The sequence below is a fragment of the Lutjanus erythropterus genome, chromosome 6, assembly GCF_056507025.1.
Source record: "Lutjanus erythropterus isolate fLutEry1 chromosome 6, fLutEry1.hap2, whole genome shotgun sequence".
Classification (NCBI taxonomy): domain Eukaryota; kingdom Metazoa; phylum Chordata; class Actinopteri; order Lutjaniformes; family Lutjanidae; genus Lutjanus; species Lutjanus erythropterus.
In genome coordinates, this window is record NC_139322.1 from 5620204 (window position 1) to 5643939 (window position 23736).

Sequence of the window (23736 nt, forward strand, 5' to 3'; positions counted from 1 at the left end):
CTGATATTTTCAGCCACTGGGGGGCAGCAGAAAAAAAAATGGCATATAATCACCTTTTAAGTTGATATGACAAAATCATTTGCATGCAGTTGCTTATTTACACACCCAGCATTTACAGAACATTTATTTGATTTATTTGGAGATGTGTTTCTGACCAACTGATGAATGTAATTCCAATATTTATTCTGTTTTAGCTCTATTTTTGGTACTACAAAGCTCCATAAAGCAGAGGGAAGCTCCTGATACCGTGCATATTGTAACATCTACCCCTCCATACACATTTGCTGGCCTGGTTTGACTTGGTTTGACTCGATTTGACTCGGCGTGTCAGCCCAGCCCAGCAGGGATTTACAGCTCCATTACAACAGGGCTATCCACGTAAAGCGTGTCTTGTAATTGAAGGCAAGTTTAGCAAAGCTGGAGGCTAAACCCCTTTTATTTCGTTATATAAATGCTGAAATTATAAAGCAGCAAAATCATTAAGTGTTGGGTTTTAATCAGTGGTAACTTAACATGACTCCTATGCAGCTGAAAGCAAACATGAAACATTTAAAATAAAACCAATACTTGAAAGTACAAACAGCAACACAGTATCCAAACTGAACTTCAAACCAAAGAGATTCTGTTACAAACTACAAAAGTACTCAGAGCTGAACATACAGACACTTTTAAAACCATCTTTCCCTGCTCCCCTGCACACACACGAGTTGTGTTTCACAACGCACAGGCTTGTTTGAGGGGGCAAAAGGGGGTTTGTCACAGCTTGGCCACAGTGGACGAGACATCATGTCAGAATCAGTGGTAACAGATCCATGGTACTTTAATTCATTTATCAGCGGTGTCTGAAGTTGAAACAATAGCACTTACAACATGAACTTTATTTTACTTGTTCTACATTCTTCACTCGTCCTACGTCAGTGGTGAATCACAGTTTCCGTAAGTGAAGTCAACACTCTCACTCATCTACCCAAACATTTTTTGGCAGGTTTGGTTGGAAATTTGGATGTAATGAGGCAGTCTGTCGTCAGTCTTTTAAATACCAGGACAGGATGCCACCCTTCCTGCTTCCATTGCCTTATTTATAAGTAAACATAAGTTATGGTAGTAAAGGAGCAAAATTTTGTATTTCAGACCAAAATTGTGGATAAATGGGGATTAAGTGTATGCTTTCCCCCAACACTTGCCTTTTGTTGCCCTTCTGGCAACTTCCACTGATTTAATAGTAATTATAAGAAGCAAAACCTGCCAGATATCCAACAGATCATCCTAGAACCAGAACATTGTTTGGGGTCATCAGGTGTCCATCAGGTGAATCATCACATAGATCACTCATAGAAACAAATGTGTTTATATTTACAAAAATGTCCATGTTGTTTCGAGGGCAGAAAAGTTCATGTGTAGGTGTTCTGCTGCGGTGCTGTACAGTTTCAGCCTTGTCATTGATGAGGGGGTGGCAGCTCCAGGACTCAGCTGTTGACGGAGATTACCGAGGGCGAACAGTGAACAGTCAATGGTGGTTTACATAACAGAGAAAGATTAAATAAAATTAGACTGGAAAGAAGAAGAACATCACCTACTCTAATGCAAATGATTTGTGTTAGTAAGACTCCCAGCAGCCCTCTTTCCACTGAGTTACACCTCCAGTATTTCCATCTACCCATGCATCCATTTACCTATTTTCTTTCACTTACTCCGGGCTGGGTCGCAGCGACAGCAGTATTCAAATGTCCGTCTCCCCAGCAGCACTTTCCAGGTTATTCTGGGCAATCCTGAGGTAAGATATGTAAACCCTCCAGCAAAATATAGGTCTACCTAAATAGGAAACCCACCTGGCCACTTTTCTCTGTGATCTCATTCTTTGAGCCACTACCCAGAGCTCATGACCATAGGTGAGGGTTGGAACGTGGGCCAACTCTTAAACTGAACGCTTTGCCTTCCAGCTCTGTGCCCTCTTCACCATAACAGTCCAGTACAACGCCCACAGTACTGCTGATGCCGACAGTCTCAGGCTCCGTTTTACCATCACGTTTGAACAAGATCCTGGGGTGCTTGAACATCGCATGGCACACCAAATCACTCCCAATCCAGAGGGAGAAATCTTCCATTTTCCAGTGAGCAGAACCCAGAGGAGCAGACTAAAGCCCACATTAAGTGGTTGATCAGCGATCTTGGCTCGTCTTGGAGTTGTGGCATTTATTCACCAACAAACAGCCTAAACTGCACACTACACACTACGCTGCTACGTGAACGGCTGAGCAAAACCTGCGGCTTGTCACTAAAATAAGTATAACTGGCTCATTATGAAGGTCAGTCCACCTTAAATGAGCCTGAGCCAAAGTTAAGATAAGATATTCCTTTATTACTGCCAGAACGGGGAAATTTATGTTGGTTAAAGTTGGTTGTCACTAACATCAGAGCTAACCCCCCTTTTCAGCAAGCAGGACACAAGATCTTGTGTCTCTTTAACTTTTTTCCTTAAAGGTTTGCTGCTTGGTTAAGATTCCTGATGCTTAGACCTCGCAGGGGGTAAGCTTAGGCCGGGTGGGCCTTTGGGCTTACAGTACACTGGCAGAAACCCTGCCTTAGTCACTTGAATGTAGACACTTTAAAGTATGGTGCATTATAGAGGGAATCTTAAAATCAGTGTTCTGAAAACCAGAATGAACTGATATGACTCAGTTAAAAGCCTCACGGACAATAATAGAATATCAGGATTACTTTGAACAACGAAAATGTAAGTAGTCTAAGCAAAAAGCAATAAATACAAATTAAATTGCTGAAAAGACATGGATCTACAACAGAACCAGTTTTGTGATGCTCTGTTTGACAGGTCAAGGACCACTGTCAACGTCACTAACTACTCAGAAAACAATTCCTGACTGAAAGCTGTGATTGGTCCGTTTGGAGAGCAGGTGGAAGTGTGCGTCACAGATGACCTTCAAGCAGTCCTTCAGAGGCAGAAACACCGAAACCTTTAAAGCTTTTAGTTTGCGGTGGTGTGTCCCCCCCTCACTGTCTGAAGACAAACTCATCCACCATTTTTATGTCCTCCTTTTATAAAGGTCATCTTCCTCTGTTGATTATTTCGTGTTCCATATTCATTATGGAAATTAGGGCTGTGAACTTACAGTCACGCTTATGTTCCATTCACAATGCATACAATTCTGAATGAATGCATCACTGACTGTTATTGTTTTTATCGGTGAGTGTTGTTACTTAGAAGGACAAACATGATTAACTGAATAAAAAACACATTTAATCAGAGGACAAGCTCAGGTTTTGTATTAATAGAAATGCTAATGGACAGAACACTAGTTAAATGTACATCCATCATAGTAGTCTTATTAATTTGTTTCTTCTGATGCACGTTGATCCATTAAATCTTCAAACGTGTGTCTGACACTGAGAGAAATCAGTTCTCGCTGGGTGGTCTTATGCGTCATGGAGCCCAAAACACACACACACACACACGTACTTTTCATCCCCAAACACAAACACCCATCCACTTTTTATTAGAGGGTATTTTTAACTTAGACTGTTTCAACAGAGATGCCATACAGAACATTGGGTGGTCTTTTGTTGCCAAAGCATCAACAGCGTGACGTCAAGTTATGGGCAAAAATCTGAGCCCCCCCCCCAAAAAAAAAGAACTGCAGAAGAAAAATGCAGAAAAGTGAAAGATCGGAGACAGTGTGTGAAATTAAGGATGTCCCGTCTTTGGGATGCAAAGATGCAGTGTCTGGGAGAGTAGAGGTGTTCAAATTTGAAAAATGGGAGGTGGCAACGTCCAGCATGAGGTCATTCATTTACACACACACACAAAATCAATCTTGGACAGACACCCACGCAACAGCACTTCAAACACGTCAGGTGTTGTGGCTGAGGCTTCAGTGAGGTATTGTGGGCAGGCCTAAACGGTTTCATGCTTGTGTTCCCAATGTCAGCTTCTTGCTGTGAGCACGTATAATAAAATCACATTTAATGTTTAAAATGACAAAAAGAACTTCAATTTAGGACAGTGGTTCAGTCTGTGACAACTGAAAGTAGAATTTGGACACCCCCAACTGATCAGAGAGTAAAAGTGGAACCCAGTCAGGACCAGAAGGTCTTTCATAGACCTTTTTTTAATGATTTAACGAAAGAGAATCATCATAAATTCAATTTTGTTTGAGAATGTTAAGCAAAACCCTAATGGTATTGTTGTCCTCTTCTTTCTGTCTCTGCCTCCTCTTTGTCTTCCGCCTTCAGGTTTCTCCTCCAGTGTTTGGAGGATCTTGACGCCAACCTCCGGAAGCTTAACTCTCGCCTTTTTGTCATCAGAGGCCAACCAGCCAACGTGTTCCCACGGCTCTTTAAGGTCAGCGGCAACAAGAAAATTGTCAGCAGCTCTAATAATCTCTCTTAAAGAAAACTATTTATCAGCCAAAAAAAGCAAAAAGTTGCTCTTGCTATCCTCTCTAGCATTATGATTTGCAGCAATTTGCTGTTTTACATCATTGCAAACTGAGCATTGTTGGGTTTTGAAGAAGTAAACTTGGGCTCTGATGGGAAACATTTCTCTCTTTGTCTTAGGAGTGGAAGATCTCTCGGCTGACCTTTGAGTACGATTCAGAGCCTTTCGGGAAGGAGAGAGATGCTGCCATCAAGAAGCTGGCCATGGAGGCAGGAGTGGAGGTCATCGTCAAAATATCACACACCCTCTACGACCTGGACAAGTGAGGAAGATGCAAACACACACGCAGACATACAGACACAAATCTTTGGTCTGAACTGGGCTTTCGACAGCTAACCAGAAGAGGTGCCTTTTAAAAAACACGAAACCATCTGTACAAGCTGTGCATTTGTCGCCTCTCCGGCCACATCGTGCTCCACTGTTTTTGTTCGAAATTTTATTTTACAAGTTGGTTTACACTGTGGACATGAAACTCTTTTTAATAATAATAATAATGCATTTTATTTATAGGCGCCTTTCTTGACACTCAAGGTCACCTTACATCATCAACATAAAAGCAGACACAATATTAAAAAGACAATAAAATACAAAAATACAGTTTAAAATTAGACAATGCAATTGTGCAGTTTAAACAGATGGGTTTTGAGTTTGGATTTGAAATGTGGTAGTGAGTCTGTGTTACGGAGGTCAGGTGGGAGTGAGTTCCAGAGCTGTCTTGTTACCATGGGGAGCAGAGCATTCAGCCGCTCTGCTTCCCATGGTAACAAGACGGGTGGGGGGGACGATGAGATGGATGGAAGAAGAGGATCTGAGGGTGCGGGCAGGTGTAGCGATGTGGAGGAGGTCAGAGAGATATGTAGGGGCAAGGTTGTGGACAGCTTTAAAGGTAAGGAGGAGTATTTTATAGTTCATGCAATGTGTGATGGGGAGCCAATGTAGCTGCTGTAGAATAGGTGTGATGTGATGGATTAAAGGGGTGCGTGTAATGATACGGACGGCTGAGTTTTGGGCCAGTTGTAGTTTATGGAGGGTTTTATGCGGAAGGCCAAAGAGAAGAGAGTTGCAATAATGTAAACGGGAGGTGACCAAACTGTGAACAAGAACAGCAGTTGCATGTTACGAAGATGGAAGTAGGCAGACCGAGTGATGTTATTGACATGGGAGGCGAAGGAGAGGGTGCTGTCAAGAATGACACCCAGACTCTTAACCTGAGGGGAGGGAGAGATGGAGGAGTCTTTAAAAGAAAACATGGTTTTCTTGCAGCAACAGGAAATGCAACAAAGTCATCTTCTTTTTGACAGTAATATGTTTACTTTATTTAAAGCTACATCTTAACGCCAGCAGATTGAGAGGGAAAAAATGTTGAGCTATAATACATGTGATGTTGCAGCTGCATGCTTGTGTTTCTCCCTCTGCAGACGAGTTTAATTTATAAGTTACTTATTTATAAGTCAGACGGGGGACAGTGTACTTACTTATAAGCCCCAGCAGCTCCCAACTTTCCTTCCAAATCTCGTCGTTTTGAAGGTTGTCCCTACAAAAGGCTGCTGCGACTCATACAAGATGTGCCGCTTCTCAACCTTGTAAGTTAGACTCTTGTCGTCTCTATTGACAGCTTAGATGTTTTGATGTCGCCGTCAAAACAAACTTCCGTGATGGAAGTGTGCGAAACTTTGCAAAATTAGAACCAAGGCAAGCGTTTTGGGTTTGTTTGTTTTTTAATCAAACTGGCTTCACGTCTTTTAGCTTGTCTGCTGATGTGCAGAACAGATTAAGACATTAAAAAAAAGTGAAATAATCTGATGGTTGTTCTCTCACATCTTTTCCAGTAGGTCTGTAACAACCTCTGACAGGGATTTGCCAGTGGCATTCAAATGCTCTTTAAATTAACCACCTTTTGCGAGAGTAATGTTAACTGTCTTTTAGTTTTTGTTTTACTTGTGCAAATAGTAAGTTGGATTTTAGATTAAAATTGGTGTCCCTGACTCTGCCCCTCCCCCCAGAATCATCGAGCTGAATGGCGGGCAGCCTCCTCTCACCTACAAGCGTTTCCAGACCCTGATCAGTCGACTGGATCCTCCTGAAATGCCTGTGGAAACACTGTCAGACACCTTGATGGGACGCTGCGTCACCCCGATCTCTGAGGACCACGGAGACAAGTACGGAGTCCCGTCCCTGGAGGAGCTGGGTGAGAATTCAAACACACACACCTGAACTTAAAGTATTTTACAAGGATTTTATGGCGTGTAGACAGCAGGAGGAAGATGGTGACCTCAGATCAACCGCAGCAGAAATTTTAAAAAATACAAGTATGGCTAAAAAAGCCCTCAGTGATTCAGTGAGGGAGATGGATTCACAGCTTCCTGCAGTGTTAATATTTTAGTAGTACAAATTGAGGGTTAATTTACTTAAATTAAACAGTAAAGTAGTTCAGTAAAGCTACTATTAAAAAATGAGTCCAGTTCAGATGAAGAGCAAAAAGAAAGAAATGCTGCCTTATAACTTTAAATATAAAAATAAAAGTGCAAAAAATTAATAAATAATAAAAAGAGACATACATGTATGATGTTTGTGTGGAGGACTGCTATGATTGGTGGAACTCGCAGGAAGCTATAATTGTTGGTCAGGTTTGTGGGAAGGTTGCGTTGATTGGACAAAATAGCAGGGTCATCCAGAATTCACGGGAATTGGTTGAATTAATGTTTATCACTGTGATCACAACATCGCAACTTCCTGGAGGGACTGTAGGTGTTACACTTCTCTACGTCGAAAAATAATATCTTACATTGTAAAGTATCTTGTCCTCAAATGTAATACGACCTCTTCTTCAAATGTAATCTCCAGAACACAATATCTTCTTATATCCAGGCCATATGCTAAGACGAACTTTTAAAATACTTCAGTGTTAAATCTTGACTAAACAGAACTTTGGCTACATAAAACACAAACCCTAAAATTAGAAATTTGTTATGGAAAGACTAGAATTACATTTTAATATTATTTGTGTATTATGTGATACCTAAAATCTAACCACATGTAAAACAAATCTATGATTGGCATGACTTGAACAAAGTGAAAATCCCTTCCATGACAACTGTGGGCTCATTAACCCTGGTGAAAGTCAATCCAGATTCTCTGTTTAAAGGTACATCTCTTTCAACCCTCACTATTGGATCAGTCAGGTCAATCAGCTTTGAGTTTCCCTCCACATGTCTGGTTTCCATCTCAAAAGGTTACAGTCCTTTCATACAGTTGCACTGCAGACTGCACTGCAGCCACCTGCCTCCCACGCCTGTGCAACTATTCCCCTAATTAATAAGATATTATTATATATAAGTGTTAACTCTAAAACCGTCAGTGCAGATGTCTGGTTTCTCTCTGTACAGGTTGATTCCACACAAGCTGCTGTTTCTCTCCTAAATTAACCACGCTAACCCTCTTAAACTCAGTCAAGATGTTTGGTTTCCCTCTACAGGTCATTAAAGTCCATTCATACATTTGCACTCTGCAAACTGCACCTGAGCCATCTGCCTCCTACACCTGTGCAAGTATTGCACTAGTTAAGAAGATATTTTAGGTGTTAACTCTCTAAAATCGTCAGTGCAGATGTCTGGTTTCTCTAAATTAAGCGTGTTAACCCTCTTACATTCAGTCTGTTAACATGTCTAGTTTCCATTCACAGAAGGCCGCATTCCATTCACTCTCCTCTCGTGCTGCTGCAGCCATCTGCTGCTCACACCCGCGCTCAGTGTCCCCAATGAAAGATTTGGGTCACCTGCTAAGAGCCATTTCATTAAGAAAGCCTGTCCATCTTAACCAGACAAGTGTTTGTATGATATACAGGTTGAAACTGTGGCCTGGTCAGACCTGGTGTTAACATGCCTCCTGGGTTATCTGATCACAAGTGGACAATCACTGAGAATACACTTGAAGGTGGTCTGGGCCACATGTGACCACATTCTTTTAGCAGCATGAACACAAATGTGTCTTGGGCTACACTGAAGGGGCTGCCTAACTTATCTGACATCCATTAAGTACATAATTTATTTCATTTCATTGAGTCTCTTAGCTGCATTGGAAGTTTGTGAACACACAAGTAACCCCCGACTCCATTGAAAAATTGCAAAAAAAACGTGTCAATTTGTCACAGCAGACCACAGTTATAAACAAGAACACATTTTGCAAAAATGTTTATTTCCAAACAGTCTGTGCGCTGGGATTCACACTTTTACTCTCTTTGACTCTGTAATTAATGCCTTTTTGCCACAACTGTAATATGAAAACATCAGATTTCTACACAGTCTGTTTGTGATCAGATCACCCAGGAAGTAAATTTATAACAGGTCTGAACAGGGCCTGTGTTGCTACTGCTGAACAGCTCCTATTTTAAAGCCATAAACCAATATCGATTTCTCTGCTCAAGCTCTTCATCTGCAGGTGGCTCACAGCTTAACTTTTAAGTCAATACTCTGAAAATAACAAACAAAAGAGAGAGCTCACCAACTTCTTCCTGGACCAATTAATCCATTTTAGGATTTAATTAGCAGTTTGCAGTGTATGCTGAGTGCCTGGATGAGATGTCATGTTGAATAAGATTTTGATTAAATGTACATGACATAACTGACTGATGTAATAACTGAAGGACTGTTGACTCATCTGACATACCAGTGCAACACTGTTTGTAAACCAGCGAGATGATTCAATGTTTTCAGGCTTTGACATCGAGGGCCTGCCATCAGCTGTGTGGCCGGGAGGGGAGACTGAGGCTCTGACGAGGATAGAGCGCCATCTGGAGAGAAAAGTGAGTACTGCACTGGGATCACTTTGGGACACTACAGCTCTACTATATGGAATGAAAACTCTAGTGAATTTACTTTTTTGTTATTTTCCTTTTAGTAAATTTCTGTTAAACTCTTTCACCCTTGTGCCCTACATCTCTTTTATTCCCCAATCTCCCGTCTCACATATATCCCTTCCTTTCTCTGTGTATTTCTATCTCTTTCTATGTCTTTTTCCAGGCGTGGGTGGCTAATTTCGAGCGTCCCAGGATGAACGCCAACTCGCTGCTGGCCAGCCCGACAGGCCTCAGCCCATACCTGCGCTTCGGTTGCCTCTCCTGTCGCCTTTTCTACTTCAAGCTCACTGACCTCTACCGAAAGGTGAGCTCACTGAGTGAAACCGTTTTTAATCACTTCGTATGGTCTCTCCTGTAGTGGAATTAACATTTTATTATGCCGACTCTCATCATGACCGTCCACTGGCAGATGCAGACATAAAATACTGTATGCATGATTGATGCTGAGTAATCACTGCAGATGGCAACTTTGTTTTTTGTTTCAAAACACTTCCACATCATAGACATAACTTGCGTCACACACACATAAACAAAGCATCATCTTACCAGCAGAAATGTGCATTTTGGGCTGCACAGATATTTCCTTTTAAAGCTTTTATCGGCAGATAAAGATCATGTGCTGATATTGTTGTGTATCCCTAGAAAATCAGGGGCTACCATGCCATACATGCACCTTAGGGAGGTAAAGAGGAAAGGATGGATCTATGACTGACATGAATACCACAGAGTCATTTTATTGTCTTTAAATTTGACTGCTGATCCATTAGTCTGACAAGGCGTGTCGTTTCTGTGACTCCTCTGAGGTGAATAATCCGTCTTGTCTGCAGTGTTGGCATCTTTACGATGAAAGGGTTAGACGTCAGTTCAGAGAGGGCTGGCCAGCGACCCCTGGATTCCACAGAGTGGAGAGATGGAAAAGACATTTCTGCCATTGTTATCACCACACATACTTTTCATAGAAGTTACTGAGTAGCAGAGGCTCGAAAGGAAAACATTTATTAGCCAATATTTATAGTTGGCACATCCCTAACTGTGGTGGGGAACAGCAAGATAAACATTATCTGCCTGCTCACTGTCAGTTGCATTTTCACTGCTGCTCTTTGCCTTTTAATGTTTCAATACAAATAAACTTAATGAAATAGATAAATAGAAAATAAGACATTTTTTCACACCCCTGAAATTTAATATTCAGTGTCTGCACATGATTGGCTGTTGTCAGATTGATTCAAAGTACATCTGTTGTCAGGATAATTATAGCCCGGCCTGCAGCAGCTGCAACAGCACTACATTTAGCAGCAGTTTACTTCACTCTGTCCATCAGGAAACTCTGTAAATGTACATGGGAAATGCTACTTCATTAAAACCTAGAGAACCTTTTTATGATTATCTTGTCTGGCAGTTCTCTTACTCACTACCACCATTACATGTTGTAACCTCTCTTTTTGGCCTAATATGCTCTACTCTTGCCGTGTTTATTTGTACCCAGGTGAAAAAGAACAGCTCCCCTCCGCTCTCTCTTTACGGCCAGTTACTGTGGCGGGAGTTCTTCTACACCGCGGCGACCAACAACCCGCGCTTCGACAAGATGGAGGGAAACCCCATCTGCGTCCGCATCCCGTGGGACAAAAATCCCGAAGCGCTCGCCAAGTGGGCCGAAGCTAAGACGGGTTTCCCCTGGATAGACGCCATCATGACTCAGCTGAGGCAGGAGGGCTGGATCCATCACCTGGCCAGACACGCAGTGGCCTGCTTCCTCACCAGGGGGGACCTGTGGATAAGCTGGGAGGAAGGGATGAAGGTGAGCGTGGAGGGGAGGGATTTAATTAAAAACAAAAAACAGTTGAACAAAGTTGTATCTTATTTCAGAATTGATATTCAAAAAACAATCACAAGCTGTTCTGGAGCTTTAAATTGTATCTCAAGATTTTCCTCAGATGAAGTTTGCCGCTGAGCTTTCTGAGAACATCGCTCACACATTAAATCCTTTCTTGACCTTTGAAATGTTAGTTTTAGTTTGATTAAATACCTTTCTAATCCAAGATAAATCATCTTGTGAAGAACCACCTATACAGATAACATTTTTACAAATGACACTCATTGGTAAGAGATTTGGTTTTGTTTTATCTTGTTTTGTCATGAAACTAAAACTCAAGCTAATCAGAGAGTCTGGAAAGAGTATTACGCTGTCGCCACACCTCGTATCCCAAACAGTGGATGTCTGTGTTTTTTTCAGAAATCAGACCAATCATAAAACCATGAAAGACAAAACACTGCAGTCATCTTTTTCATCTGTTGAATGGTTATAGACATATCATAATCCTTACAGAGAATCCAACCCAGTTGCAGATATCAGAATAACTATGTAGAAATAGTTTACTCACTTGTGGTTTTATTTGCATCAGTATTAAACTGACACCGTCTCATAACCAGCTTAAAACATGTGGATCATTTTCTCTCCGTGTCTCAGGTCTTTGAGGAGTTGCTTCTAGATGCAGACTGGAGCGTGAACGCGGGCAGCTGGATGTGGCTGTCCTGCAGTTCATTTTTTCAGCAGTTTTTCCACTGCTACTGCCCCGTGGGCTTCGGCAGGCGCACCGACCCCAACGGGGACTTCATCAGGTGGGTACCTTTCCTGGCATCGCCCCCTTGGTGCCAACAGCTGACCCCCCCAACCTGGATGGCACCCTTCCTCCCTCTGTCTCTCTGGACTACACACACACACACACACACACACACACACACACACACACACACACACACACACACAAACACACACACACACACACACACACACACACACACACACACACACACACAAACACACACACACACACACACACACACACACACACACACAGGACACGCTTGAGCCACCTGAGAGAGCAGGAAAGGAGCCAGACATGCTTGTATAGACATAGAGTAGAAACAAGCGTATGCACATGCACATATACAACATGAAGGCAGGTTCAGTGTGTCAGAGGAGATTTAGAAACTTGGAAACACTTGGGGGTCTGAGATGGGTTACTACTTATTAGTTACTACTCTTATCTTATCTATCACAGGGTTTACATGTCAGTAATATTACACAAAGTTAGTATTTGTATCATCTCGTGGTGCCAGGTTGTCTTTGTCCTGGTCCTCAGAGTTCAGTCAGCTATTTCAGAGACCACAGACACAGCTAAAACACCATCACAGGTTTAATTTATCAGACAAAAGCAGAGAAGCAGAGAGAGATGGAGGGATAAAGGGGGCTCTCCATCCAGATCTTTGGGTAAGTGAATGAAAGAGAAACATCCTTCCCTCCTCTCCTCTTTTTATTTTTGCCCGTCAGTCCATTTTCTTTTCTGTTCTAAAACTTCAGCACTTTAGTTTTAGGAATCAGGCATGTCTTTTGTAATAATTTCAGTGTTCACAGTGTACTTCTTTGCATGCCTTTTAATTGTTTGTGAATGTCCCTTTGGTGATTGTGTACGCGTGCGTATCTTTAGTTTAAATATATGTAACTGTTGACACCAGATGATCTGTATTGCAGAGGCGTAGATTATTTTTTTCTCTTTCTCTGGATGTGGCTCTGTGTTTGTGTTTTTGGCTCATCTGTTTTTTGGGGGGATTGGGGGAAAAGTTCAGCTATCCCTCTCCTCTCCGTAGATTGTAGCTGATTGCTTTTAAGATGATTGGCCGTTCTCACCCCCCGCCCCCTCCGCCCCCACCCAGGTGCAGCCAGGCTGTCGGCCAGGGCTGCCTTGGTTGGAAGTCGGGGGCTGAGCTGGGAAATCGGTGGTCGCTTGTTTTTACTTACCTGTGCAACCCTGAGGGACGGGACTTTGCTCGCGCCCCAGCAGCACCCTCTGGGCGGGTTTGTAACTCGGTGGCGTCTCATTTCGTCAAAAGGGATTCTGACCGCTTGGTAGGGAAATGCAAACGCCTCGCCTGCATTCGCTAGGTAGGGGACTATGAAGCATTCCCCAGAGGGTAGTGAGGAGAGGCGTTGGACCAGCTGTTGCTCTGCCATCGCAGTGATGCACGGTTGGCACCGGTACTCGTTACCCGTGCTGTGCCACGCGAGCCGGTCCATTGTCCAGGCGCTGGGCAAAGCCCCTCATCCGACCCTTTGTGAAATGTCCAGTGGTGCTCTGCTTAGGTGAATGCAGCCTTGCCGGTTCAGGTGGACCTGGAGCAGTGGCTGGTTGATATAGGCATTGAGAAACACACACACACACACACACACACACACACACACACACACACACGCACACACACACACACGCACACATGCACACACACAGACTTCCATATGAGATACACACATTTCATTTTATCAGAACTTCTGTCAACCACAAAAAATCATGAAAGCATGACGCAAACACAGTCAGTGGAAAGTGTGGCTGAAACAATTACAACATTGTGGAACTTAATAACTTGCACACACACACACACACACACACACACATACACACACACACATACACTCATACCTGCCATCACCACAGACTCCTTCCTTCCTTCCACACCACCCGCTGTCCTCTGTAGGACCTCTTGCTACTGGCAAGTTGCGGATCTTCCTGGCAAAAGGGTTGTCGTCCCTTTTGGTGAAATGAGGGGGCCCCCTAGTGGGCCAGCCCAGAGTGTGGCGCTGTGGTTGTGGGAGGGGACAGTCAGTCAGACCACTTAAAAGACAACCACCACAGTCTGAGGGACAGGGGGAGCAGGCATGAGCTCTTTTCTCAGTCCACCACTGTCTGATCATGGGTTGGGGAGGGAGGTGGGGGGAAGGTTGGAGGGAGGGTGGGGGCCTGGAGCTGTGAGGTATAATGGAAGACTTCTGTCATCGACCAGGGACTTCTTTCAGTATTATTTTAAGCAGACATTTAGCTTTAGACACTTTTTTAAGAGACTGACATCAGCTTAGGACACAGGGATGTGAATGCAGAGCTTTAAGAAGAAATAATCCTGTAAATATCCAAATATGGGGACATTTTTTAGCCAGTGCTGCCCTGAAATCCGTTCCAGGAAGTAGAAAAGTAGAATTAAAAAAGTAGATTTAAAATAAACTCTTTTTCCAGTGGTGTGAAAGAAAGAAATAAAGGGAAAAAAAACAGATCTTTCGATGGCAGAACTTTTCCATCATACACCTGCTCTGGTCCGGGGGTTGGGAGGTGGGGTGGGGGGAGGGTGGGTGGGGGTCAATACACTCTGCTTTCTAACCGCGTGTTACAGTAGACGTCTCCTAGCATCATCCACCCAATCGGCAGCAGCCTCTCTTGCGACGGGACGGTCTCTCCGTAGCAACCCGGAGCACCGTCCGTCCGTCGCGTGTGTGTGTGTGGTGTGCGACCACAAGGCCGCACCACCCCCCGCCCCCACCCCACTCTCTCTCTGCCTCTCAGCGCTGCACTGTGCCGCAGTTCCCACAGTTTCCACAGTTCCACTTGCCCCCCTCCTCTGTCCTGTCCGTCTCCCTTCCTCGGACTCGGTAAGGTCGGACCAAGTGCAGTAGGTAGGTGGCCTCTCTTTGTCACATGGAGCAAATCCACGACAGCCCAGGGGATTAAAAAAAAACAAAAAACAAAGAAAAACCAACGTCAGCAGGTTGGATTGGTACTCTGAGATGTTGACTTCTCTATCTTGTTGCAGTCAGTGTTTTATTGGCTTCTTCAGCTCTTGGAGGATCACACTTTTTGTCTGCGGTGTGGCTGCTATCACACCAACACTACAGTAAATGTTGTTCGGGACCGCAGCCCCTCGTTTTTGCTACCACGTTGTGAACTACAGTCCTCATTGTGCACTGTGATGGTAACTCACTCCAGTGCCAGAATCTCCAGAAGTCCACAGTGGCTTTGTACTCATACTCTCATGTACTGTAGCCATACTGTGCAGTGTTGTGGTTGTTTGTAGCTTTCATTTTGTAGCAGCTATTTTACTTGTAAGCATGAAGTGCTGAAGACCAGCATGCGCTTATCAGTTATAGTACATACAGAAGCTGTAAAATTAAGACTGATATGTATCATGTAACACCTAATGTAAATTATCTTATCAGATATATGCATAATTATTGATGAGATGACATTAAACTACAATTGTACTGTATTTTACTATTATTTGAAATAGTGAAAACACAGTTGTAGCTATTAAATATTTTTTTGTAATATTTTCACTTTTGTTGCAAGTACTGTAAGACCTCTTTTTCCTAACCTGTTTCAAAAGAATAATGTGTTGCATCCCTGCATCACTCAGCCCGTTTTACTCTCCGAACTTCCTCGTCCTTTTGACGTAAGCCGGCAAATCTAATGTCTCCCTGTGCTTCCAGACGATACTTACCTATCCTCCGAGGTTTCCCCGCTAAGTTCATCTACGACCCCTGGAACGCCCCGGAGTCCGTGCAGGCAGCCGCCAAGTGCATAATTGGCGTCCACTACCCGAAGCCCATGGTGCACCATGCAGAGGCGAGCCGGCTCAACATCGAGAGGATGAAGCAGATCTACCAGCAACTTAGCCGATATAGGGGACTGGGTAAGAGATCAGTAAAGTTGTAGACCACAGAGATGAAAAGGAGGGAAGCTGTTCATTGCCAAAATAAAATCGTACAGGTGCCCTCCTACTTAAAAGTGTCCTGTGGAGTTTTCATGTAAACAAAGTTTACAGATAGAAAAACAAATATGTACATGTGTTTGTGTCTTTCAGGCCTGCTGGCATCAGTGCCGTCCACCAATGGGAATGGGAATGGAGGAATGATGGCCTACTCTCCTGGAGAGCAGCAGCCAGGGACCAACAACAACAACAACAACTCACACTGTAAGTAGCTTTAAGAATAAAAAAGATCTGCAGATGTTGCAGATGCAGTTGCTAAACTTATCCACGGCTATCAGTCGCACTTCACAATCTGTGTTATTCTTGTTTTTTTTTTCAGTGCCTGGAGTGTCGGGGAGCTCTGTTGCCACGGGTAACGGCAGCGGGAGCATCCTACTCAACTTTGACGATGAAGAACAGACCAGACCTAGCAGCGCGGGACAACAGCAACAACGGTTGCAACCACTCCAACAACAACCGCAGCAACAGCATGGTAGGTCATTCCCTGACATCTGTGTTTCCTACTAGCATTTATAGTCGTTTGTAATTTGATTTTGCTTTGAAAAAGCAAAACCAAACATTGATGCCATTCCTTAATGCATCCTCAGTCCACTGGTTTCAATGTAAACGTTGTATTGTTACAAATAGCCTGTGCATTTACAGAAGTACAGTACCTGCTAGTTACTGCCTGGCAGCAGGGGTCATCATCATTTTCTTCTCTCAAGCCAGAGATCTATAACAGCATCCTGGTTTTTGCCTCACAAACAGCAGGACTGAAGCATGTCGGTGTTGGTTAATGGGTCCCTCCTTTGAGACACTGGTTCACATTAAGATATTTTAACAGCCACTGACCAGATTGTCATGGACTTTGCAGTGGATATGATCATGTCCCTAGAGGATGAATCCTTATCCCTTAACTCTTCACTCCTCACTAGAAATTCCTTTTTTAGACAAGAAATTTCAGAATGTATTGTGCAGATTGACATCGAGATTCATCCACCCCGGAGAATGGACACCTTTGTTTAAAATATCCTTGGTCTTTCTTGGTAGTTGTAAAGCACTTGATACCATATAGACTGTGTTTTAAGAGAAGGATTTGAAAATGAAATGACAGTTATCTGAGCAGGAAAGCCATGATCTGTTGACCTCTACAGCTCAAAGTTAGAAGTCCAACAATGGCATAACCATCACTGATAAAAAATTAAGACATATCGAATCGTCGGTTTGGAGATCTGTCATCCCGATAGTGGCTGTACAAAGTGTGTGGAGTATTAAGGTACTCTACCCTAGCCTGATTTGTGCCGTGTTATAATATTATAAGTATATGATACTGAAACCTCTCACAAACCACAAAGTTCTCAGTGTGTGTTTGATGTGTTTGATGCAGGATACCACTCATTGCCAGACACCAGTCAGACCGTCACCAGCAGCCGACTCTACCACGAGTTTGCTGTGCCTCAACACCCAGGTAGGAAGCAGGGAGGATCTGGTGCACTTTCGGACGTTCACATCTAAGATTTGGTAGAAATGATGTATACTCACAATCGTTACTCAAAAGTTGTAATGTCACATTCACACAAGATGCTCAACAAGGTTCATACAGAGTCTTACACAATCACTCGTTCAATACAAAAGTCTTTTAATATTTGTAAATTAAAGGCAAGATAGACCCGTTTTTACCAGAAATCAAGGTATTTGAGTGTGTATGAATGCTGCCAGAAGAGGGAGACATTGTTCTTCCTCATTAGAAGTCACTTGCATCAGGTGGGAGAGCGTTTCGGATGGTCATAATGTTTTTCTTCTTGCCTGCCGGGACATTCAGGACTCCTCCTGCACACCAGAAGTATCACAGGAAAGAGGGAGCGCGAGTCGGAACGAGACGGGTCGGGGGAGAAAGACCCAGCGTCCTGCTCCGTGCACAAGATACAGAGGCAGAGTGCAGAGGTCAGGTCTTTAATGGCACTTTAAATTCACTTTATGGCTCCAGTGATGTTAAACTGTCACTGATTGACTGATTATGGAATGAAAATGTTTCCTCATGCTTTTGTTTGATGTTCTGTTTGCGGGCTGGATATTATTAAACTAATTCAAAAAGATCAGCAGCTGAATTTCACGTCTCTTTGAATTTAAAGGACAAGGCTAGAAGTATGCTTTAGTATTATTCTTGTCCGCAAATTCCATAAAAAGACCAAAATCAACAGTGTGTTGTCCATCTCTGAATACTTGAGCCTGTTTCCGTTTTCCAAACAGCTGGTCACTGTAGTTTTTATCAAACGTAACCCAAACAGGAGGAAATGGTGCATATATTGGGGACTATTTTCAGCAGGGGATTAATGTACATTTGGTGCTCTAGGGAGTATTCAGGCAGCAGGACAGTGTATGTGGGCTTGAGTCAAGATAAACTGCAGTGTGTGAGCTGATGGTAATGAAGGAGCGTGTCACTAAATGCAACTGTGCATCTCATTGATCCGTTTTTGATTTTGAGCTCAGTGACAGAGAATTAAAATACATTCAGCTTCAGCTCTACAGACATTACTTGTCATCAGGATCTGTTTGGTTTTAGTCTTTTCATGGAGTTTTTTGACAGCAAGAAAAACAACTTTTGAGTCTTCCTGAGACCAAATCTTTTATATATTTATATAATTTTACATAACTGAATGTTTCCAGTGTTTTACAGTCTTTGGTCTTTGCCTAGAATTTATTCTCCATCGGTTAGAGATGTTCCTAAAGACTAATGTCCCTGTTGGTTATACAGATATTTAAATTTAAGTCAGAAAACACTACAACCTACTGGCAGACGGGACATTTTCCTTGCTAAAATTTTAATTGTTGGAATATAGGCATAGACATAGTGTGACTTTTTCTTTGCATTTTTTGGCACAAAAAAATACTTAATTGTTGTCGTTTCATAAAGATATTACTTTTGATAACTAGTGAACAGTTAACTTGACAATGGCAGTGAGAAACTGGATTTATTGAGTCATACCAAGCATGCTGCACGACCATCATCGCCACTGTATATGAGAATTGGATCCACTTGCGATTCGGTCCACTTAGGAGCATCCATAATGTCCTGTTCAAAGAGCTTGTCTGGCTTATCAACATGCACCATCTACTGGTGGCAATAGGAAATGCATTTAATTTATTTAGTCTGACGAGAAGCAGGGATAACGTAATCACACCTCCCTGATTTACATCCTGGCATTAGGGCCTGCATGCCAGGGCTGCAGCCCCAGCTAGCGGCAGGGAGGCTGCATACAGGTGTTGTGCATGTAAAAACAATAATAATAATAATGATAATAATAACTTTGACCTGTCAATTATAAACTAGTTGACACCAGATATACTAGACCACTAATCAGACACATCCCTACTATCAGCCACCATCTTTTCTTCTCTTTTCCTGCAAGCTGATCTTATCAAAATGCATCTATCAAACTGAACAAAGCGCAATAAATTACATAGAGTCCCTTTGTGATGTTTGTAAATGTTTTAAAGATTTAAAGATTTGTATTGACAGGTGTTAACATTATATTAAACAAACTGAACATTATAACTTAAATGATAGGAGGACTTTTGTATTAGACTGCATTAGATTCAGATTTTTATAATACCATTTGTAAGGTAGGTATTATTTTAATATCTCTTCGTGGTATTAGATCATTGTTGTCAATCGTGCAAATAAACAAGCAAAAGTACTGTATTTGTATGTGATTATAGATGACAGAACCAGACAGAAGGCCCAATATCATGATATATTTTGATATTGTGATATAAAATTACGTATGCTGTGGTAGAGGATTTTATTAACCCACTTCCACAGAGCCCACAGCAGATGCTGGCAGCTGGAATGTGCTTTTTCAGGGAGTGAATGGAATAAATGAGCTGTTTTTCCAGGGAGCTGTTGCAACGGCATTAAGACAAGATGGTGGCGTATCCTCTCGAACCATGACATAAGTCAACCCACCATATCATCCCCCTCAGTTTGTGTGTCATGATGCCGCTGATATATGTGACCCTTACATGATTACATGAATTATAAATGTGATAGTTTTGAAATTTCCAGCCGTGTGCAGTGAAAGTTAGAATGACGACAGATGTTTATTGTTACTCCTGCACGCCTCCTCTGGCAAGGCAAACAAATGGGGTACTGTAGAGGTGTATAATGTCTCCGTGCTCCCACTACAAAGTAAATATTTTTTCATTATCACACAGTCTGTCGGCAGCAGAGAGAGTCATCTATGTAAATGTCAGCCTGTCATGAAGTTGCCGGGCTCACAATAAAAAATACAAAACAGGTGTTTGAATTCAGGACGCTAACTATGCAAAACAATGGCGCGTGTAAGCAATGGAAACTCTGAAAGGAAGAGTGCAGGAAAAGAGGAGTCACACCACCTCTGGATGCTTCTATTAATTCACTTTGCAGCTAACAATAACACTTCCTGCAAAATTTGAAAATGAGGTGTGGAAGTTCAGCTCTCTGCAAAAAAAGGGGCATTCGTAGACCCTTCGACTGAGGTTCTTCCCGTTAAGCATTTGTTTGTTTTTCTTTGTCAGTCAGTGTGCATTAGAGTTCCAAGACGAAACTAATAAAAGTTTATGAAAATGCATTTCAGTTAGGAATCATAAATAAGAGAAATCAAATACATTTTTATGTGCACGTGTTGCATTAACTGATGAGAGAATGTGAAACAAGTTTCTGCTCTTGTTTTTTAGCTGCATCATTGCACAGCAGTGCATCAGCTTTGTAGGCTGTAAGCTTAACGGTCTCTATATCGCCACAAACCGCAAAACTAATTGTGATGGAAGCGGAGAGAAGTGGTAGAAACCACTTCAACAGAGCGTACAGGACAGGTGACGCTAGCTTTATTGGCTTGTTTTTGGCACCGACATGCTCAGATTGTTATTATGGCCAGGTCCACAGCTGCAGCCCCCCACCAGCAGCGTTTCAGAACCGTTTCAGCAGCGGAGCATTTTTCCTGATCATGCTGACCCACTCATATTGTGTTTAGAATGGACGTACAGCAGTAATATGACGCAGCCGTGCCTGGAATCAATCCATATGCATCGTTATGAAAAGAGCTGCAGCAGCGAGAGACCTTTTTTAAAAAAGAGTAAGATACTTTTAGTTAAACCAGAAACAGCTCTCGCCCAACTAACCAGAGTCCTTTTGCTCTCCTCTGTTCCGATAACCACTGGTTTGGGCTAAATAAATCCTTAATTCATGGCATGAATGAGGGCGTGAAGAGAAGCTACATGGTGTGCTGATTTTTTAACTGAACTACAGGAGGATGCACACTTCTGCTTTCTCTGACTTTGTGAAAGTCTGATGTTTTCACATCACACATGACAACAAAAGGCAGTAAAACGCAAGTCTCACCGGTACTAGAGTAGCACTGAACTGGGGAAAAAGAACGAATTGTCCAGTTGGGGACAGTCTTACTGCAGGATCCTCTGTCTTTGTGTTACAATCTTCACTGTGTCTTTTCTCATCTTCCCTGCAGACCACCTAGAGCAGGTGGAGTCGAGACCGTCTGAATGCACATTAGAGTCACCATCTGGCCAGCAGAAAGAGAGAGAGGAAATCCCAACGTCGCCACCACCTGTCCTCCAAACACACGCAGCTCCAGACGTGACCGTCTTCTCTCCAGACATCTACAACTGCTCTGTCTTTTACAGTCAGAAAGGCCCCGGGGCGTTAACACGAAGGTGAAAATGTGATGGTTTTTGGCTCCAGACACGGTTTTCTGAAAGGGCTTTTACATCATAGAGTCCTCTCGTAGTTGCGAGCAGTCAGGTCTGACGACCTCAGAGGAATGTGCGAGGAAACAAAACGCCTCAAAACTTACAGCTCGACAAATTATTTGTAAAAAAAAAAAAAAAAAAAGATATGTAAATAAACAAAAATACTGGGCTGTACCGAATAGTTTGAAGCCTCACAGCTCCATTCAGCATTTTCTTTTTCATGTTTATTTATTCTGTTTAAACTCAGTATTTCTGCACAGATGCAGATACAAATTAGGCTACACTAATGTTATTACTGTTATACCATTTGTAGAATTAGATTGTTTCCGTCTCGTGTGATGGAAACATTTCCAGGAACTCCAGAGCATTGAAAGGTGCCTCAGTCCATTTTTGTTGGCATTTAGCCAGTGTTTCTTTCACAAACAACATTTCACTGTGGTGAAATAATTTTTTTTTAATTTATTTTATTGGTGAGGGTGATGACATCATAAAATGTAACAGCAGACATTCGAAATTTTATTCGAAAACCTTCACAGAAGCTTCGACATTCAGTACAGCCCAACAAAAATCTTGAAAAAAAACTACATTATTGTCTTAAAACTGCTGCCACCAGCCAGTGAACGTACACTGTATGAACTCTGAAGCAGCTATAAATGTTCGTAATGGATTATTTTGTTTTTCTTAAAGCTGCGAACACAACTCCGTCAATCGGCTTGTCTGCCGTAAAACCAGGCTCGTCAACGTCACGTCAGGGTTTACAGAGAATCTTTTGTACTTTTACTACAGCTTTGTAGTATGCGCTACATCTCATCATGTCAACCGGGAAAACGCTGCCGCCGCCACACACGCTGAGCGCTCCCTCTCACTCGCACTCACACGTGTAACAGTCTTTGACAAACGCTGTTTATATTGATATTTTCATGTTTCTCGTGTTGTTGAGATGAAACATTTGTAAATAAGATAATTAATCAGATTTTTAACAACAAGTTTTTTCCTGGAAGATACAAATCTTCACATCCAAAAATGAAGGACGGGTTTTACTAATCGTTAAACTGTATAACTGTGTTATTAACCCTGATCTCAGCACGCGTGTGTTCACAGCAACAGTCTGACAGCTCATTTCAGGGACTTTGTTGAAAAGTCATTTCTCAGCTTGCATGTAAATACAAGGTTCTCCAGGCGCTCGAGGTCCAGTTTGTGAGTGAGCACGATGTCCTCGACGGTCGACTTCACAGGAACATTTACCACCGTCTGGTCAGCATACAGCATGTGATCACTTGATGTGTATCGGCAGCTAAAAACACGGATTATTCATGCGGATTTTCTGACTTAATGTAAGATGTACAATATCAAGTATAACAAGCAGTCACAGCAGTTTCTGTTGTTGGTCTTTAAAACATGTTTACAGTGTGTTATACTGTAGTTAGAGCAGGAGACGTAAGAATGTGGCATTATGGGTAAAAGAGTTCTTATGTAGCTTTCTTTGTCAGAGGAGTAGCCGAGCACAAGGTGTAAAACTTTCGTCAGAGGTAGTAGTCGAGTAATTGTATCGCTGTTTCTTTTAACGTTCTTGTTTTTGGGGGTTATTTTTCTGTTTTTTGGAGACTCGTTTAGATCCTGAGTCTTTGCTGATTTGAACATTGATACGCGGGAAGTTTTACATTTTTCATTTTTCCATTTATCATCAGTCAAACGTGAGCAGGCTCTGTTCTGTATGCATATTTAGAATCACCACATTATTAAACATGCGCAGATCGTCTCTGTGGTTTCAAACACAGTCGTTTGGTGTAAGAGTAGATTTTTCTCTCTATCGCTCACAGCTGTCGACCCTCGGAGCCTGGACGATCCTCCTGCCCTTCAAAAGTCGATCACATTTTCACCTCTCTGTTTCCCCCCTTTTTGAATCTTCATTGTTTCTAAAGTGTCTCAAAAACAGATCATGCCTGTAGAAGTTAAGCAACAACTGACTTTGGAGCATCTCTGAGGCATTTTCCTGCACTGTTGGAAAATTTTTAACTTCTTTTTTTTTTTTCTGTGCGACAACCAAAAAAAAAAAATCGTTGCATTTGTGTTTCCAGTTTGAGGTAACTTCTGTCAGATACCATTAGGACAGGGA

At 42.5% G+C, this 23736-nt stretch overlaps 1 protein-coding gene across 1 annotated transcript in view; it reads left to right on the forward strand.

The window, feature by feature from the left end:
- Positions 1-21991, forward strand: part of cry3a (cryptochrome circadian regulator 3a) — a 42516-nt gene extending 20525 nt beyond the window's left edge. The window contains exons 3-15 of the mRNA XM_084720330.1: positions 4249-4357; positions 4573-4715; positions 6457-6641; positions 9166-9254; positions 9472-9612; positions 10795-11106; positions 11776-11927; positions 15616-15818; positions 15990-16100; positions 16216-16368; positions 17263-17343; positions 17698-17819; positions 21380-21991. Coding sequence (XP_084576456.1) covers positions 4249-4357; positions 4573-4715; positions 6457-6641; positions 9166-9254; positions 9472-9612; positions 10795-11106; positions 11776-11927; positions 15616-15818; positions 15990-16100; positions 16216-16368; positions 17263-17343; positions 17698-17819; positions 21380-21388 — 1810 coding nt within the window. The 3' untranslated portion in view covers positions 21389-21991. The remainder of the gene's footprint in view (positions 1-4248; positions 4358-4572; positions 4716-6456; positions 6642-9165; positions 9255-9471; positions 9613-10794; positions 11107-11775; positions 11928-15615; positions 15819-15989; positions 16101-16215; positions 16369-17262; positions 17344-17697; positions 17820-21379) is intronic.
- Positions 21992-23736: the final 1745 nt, after the last annotated feature.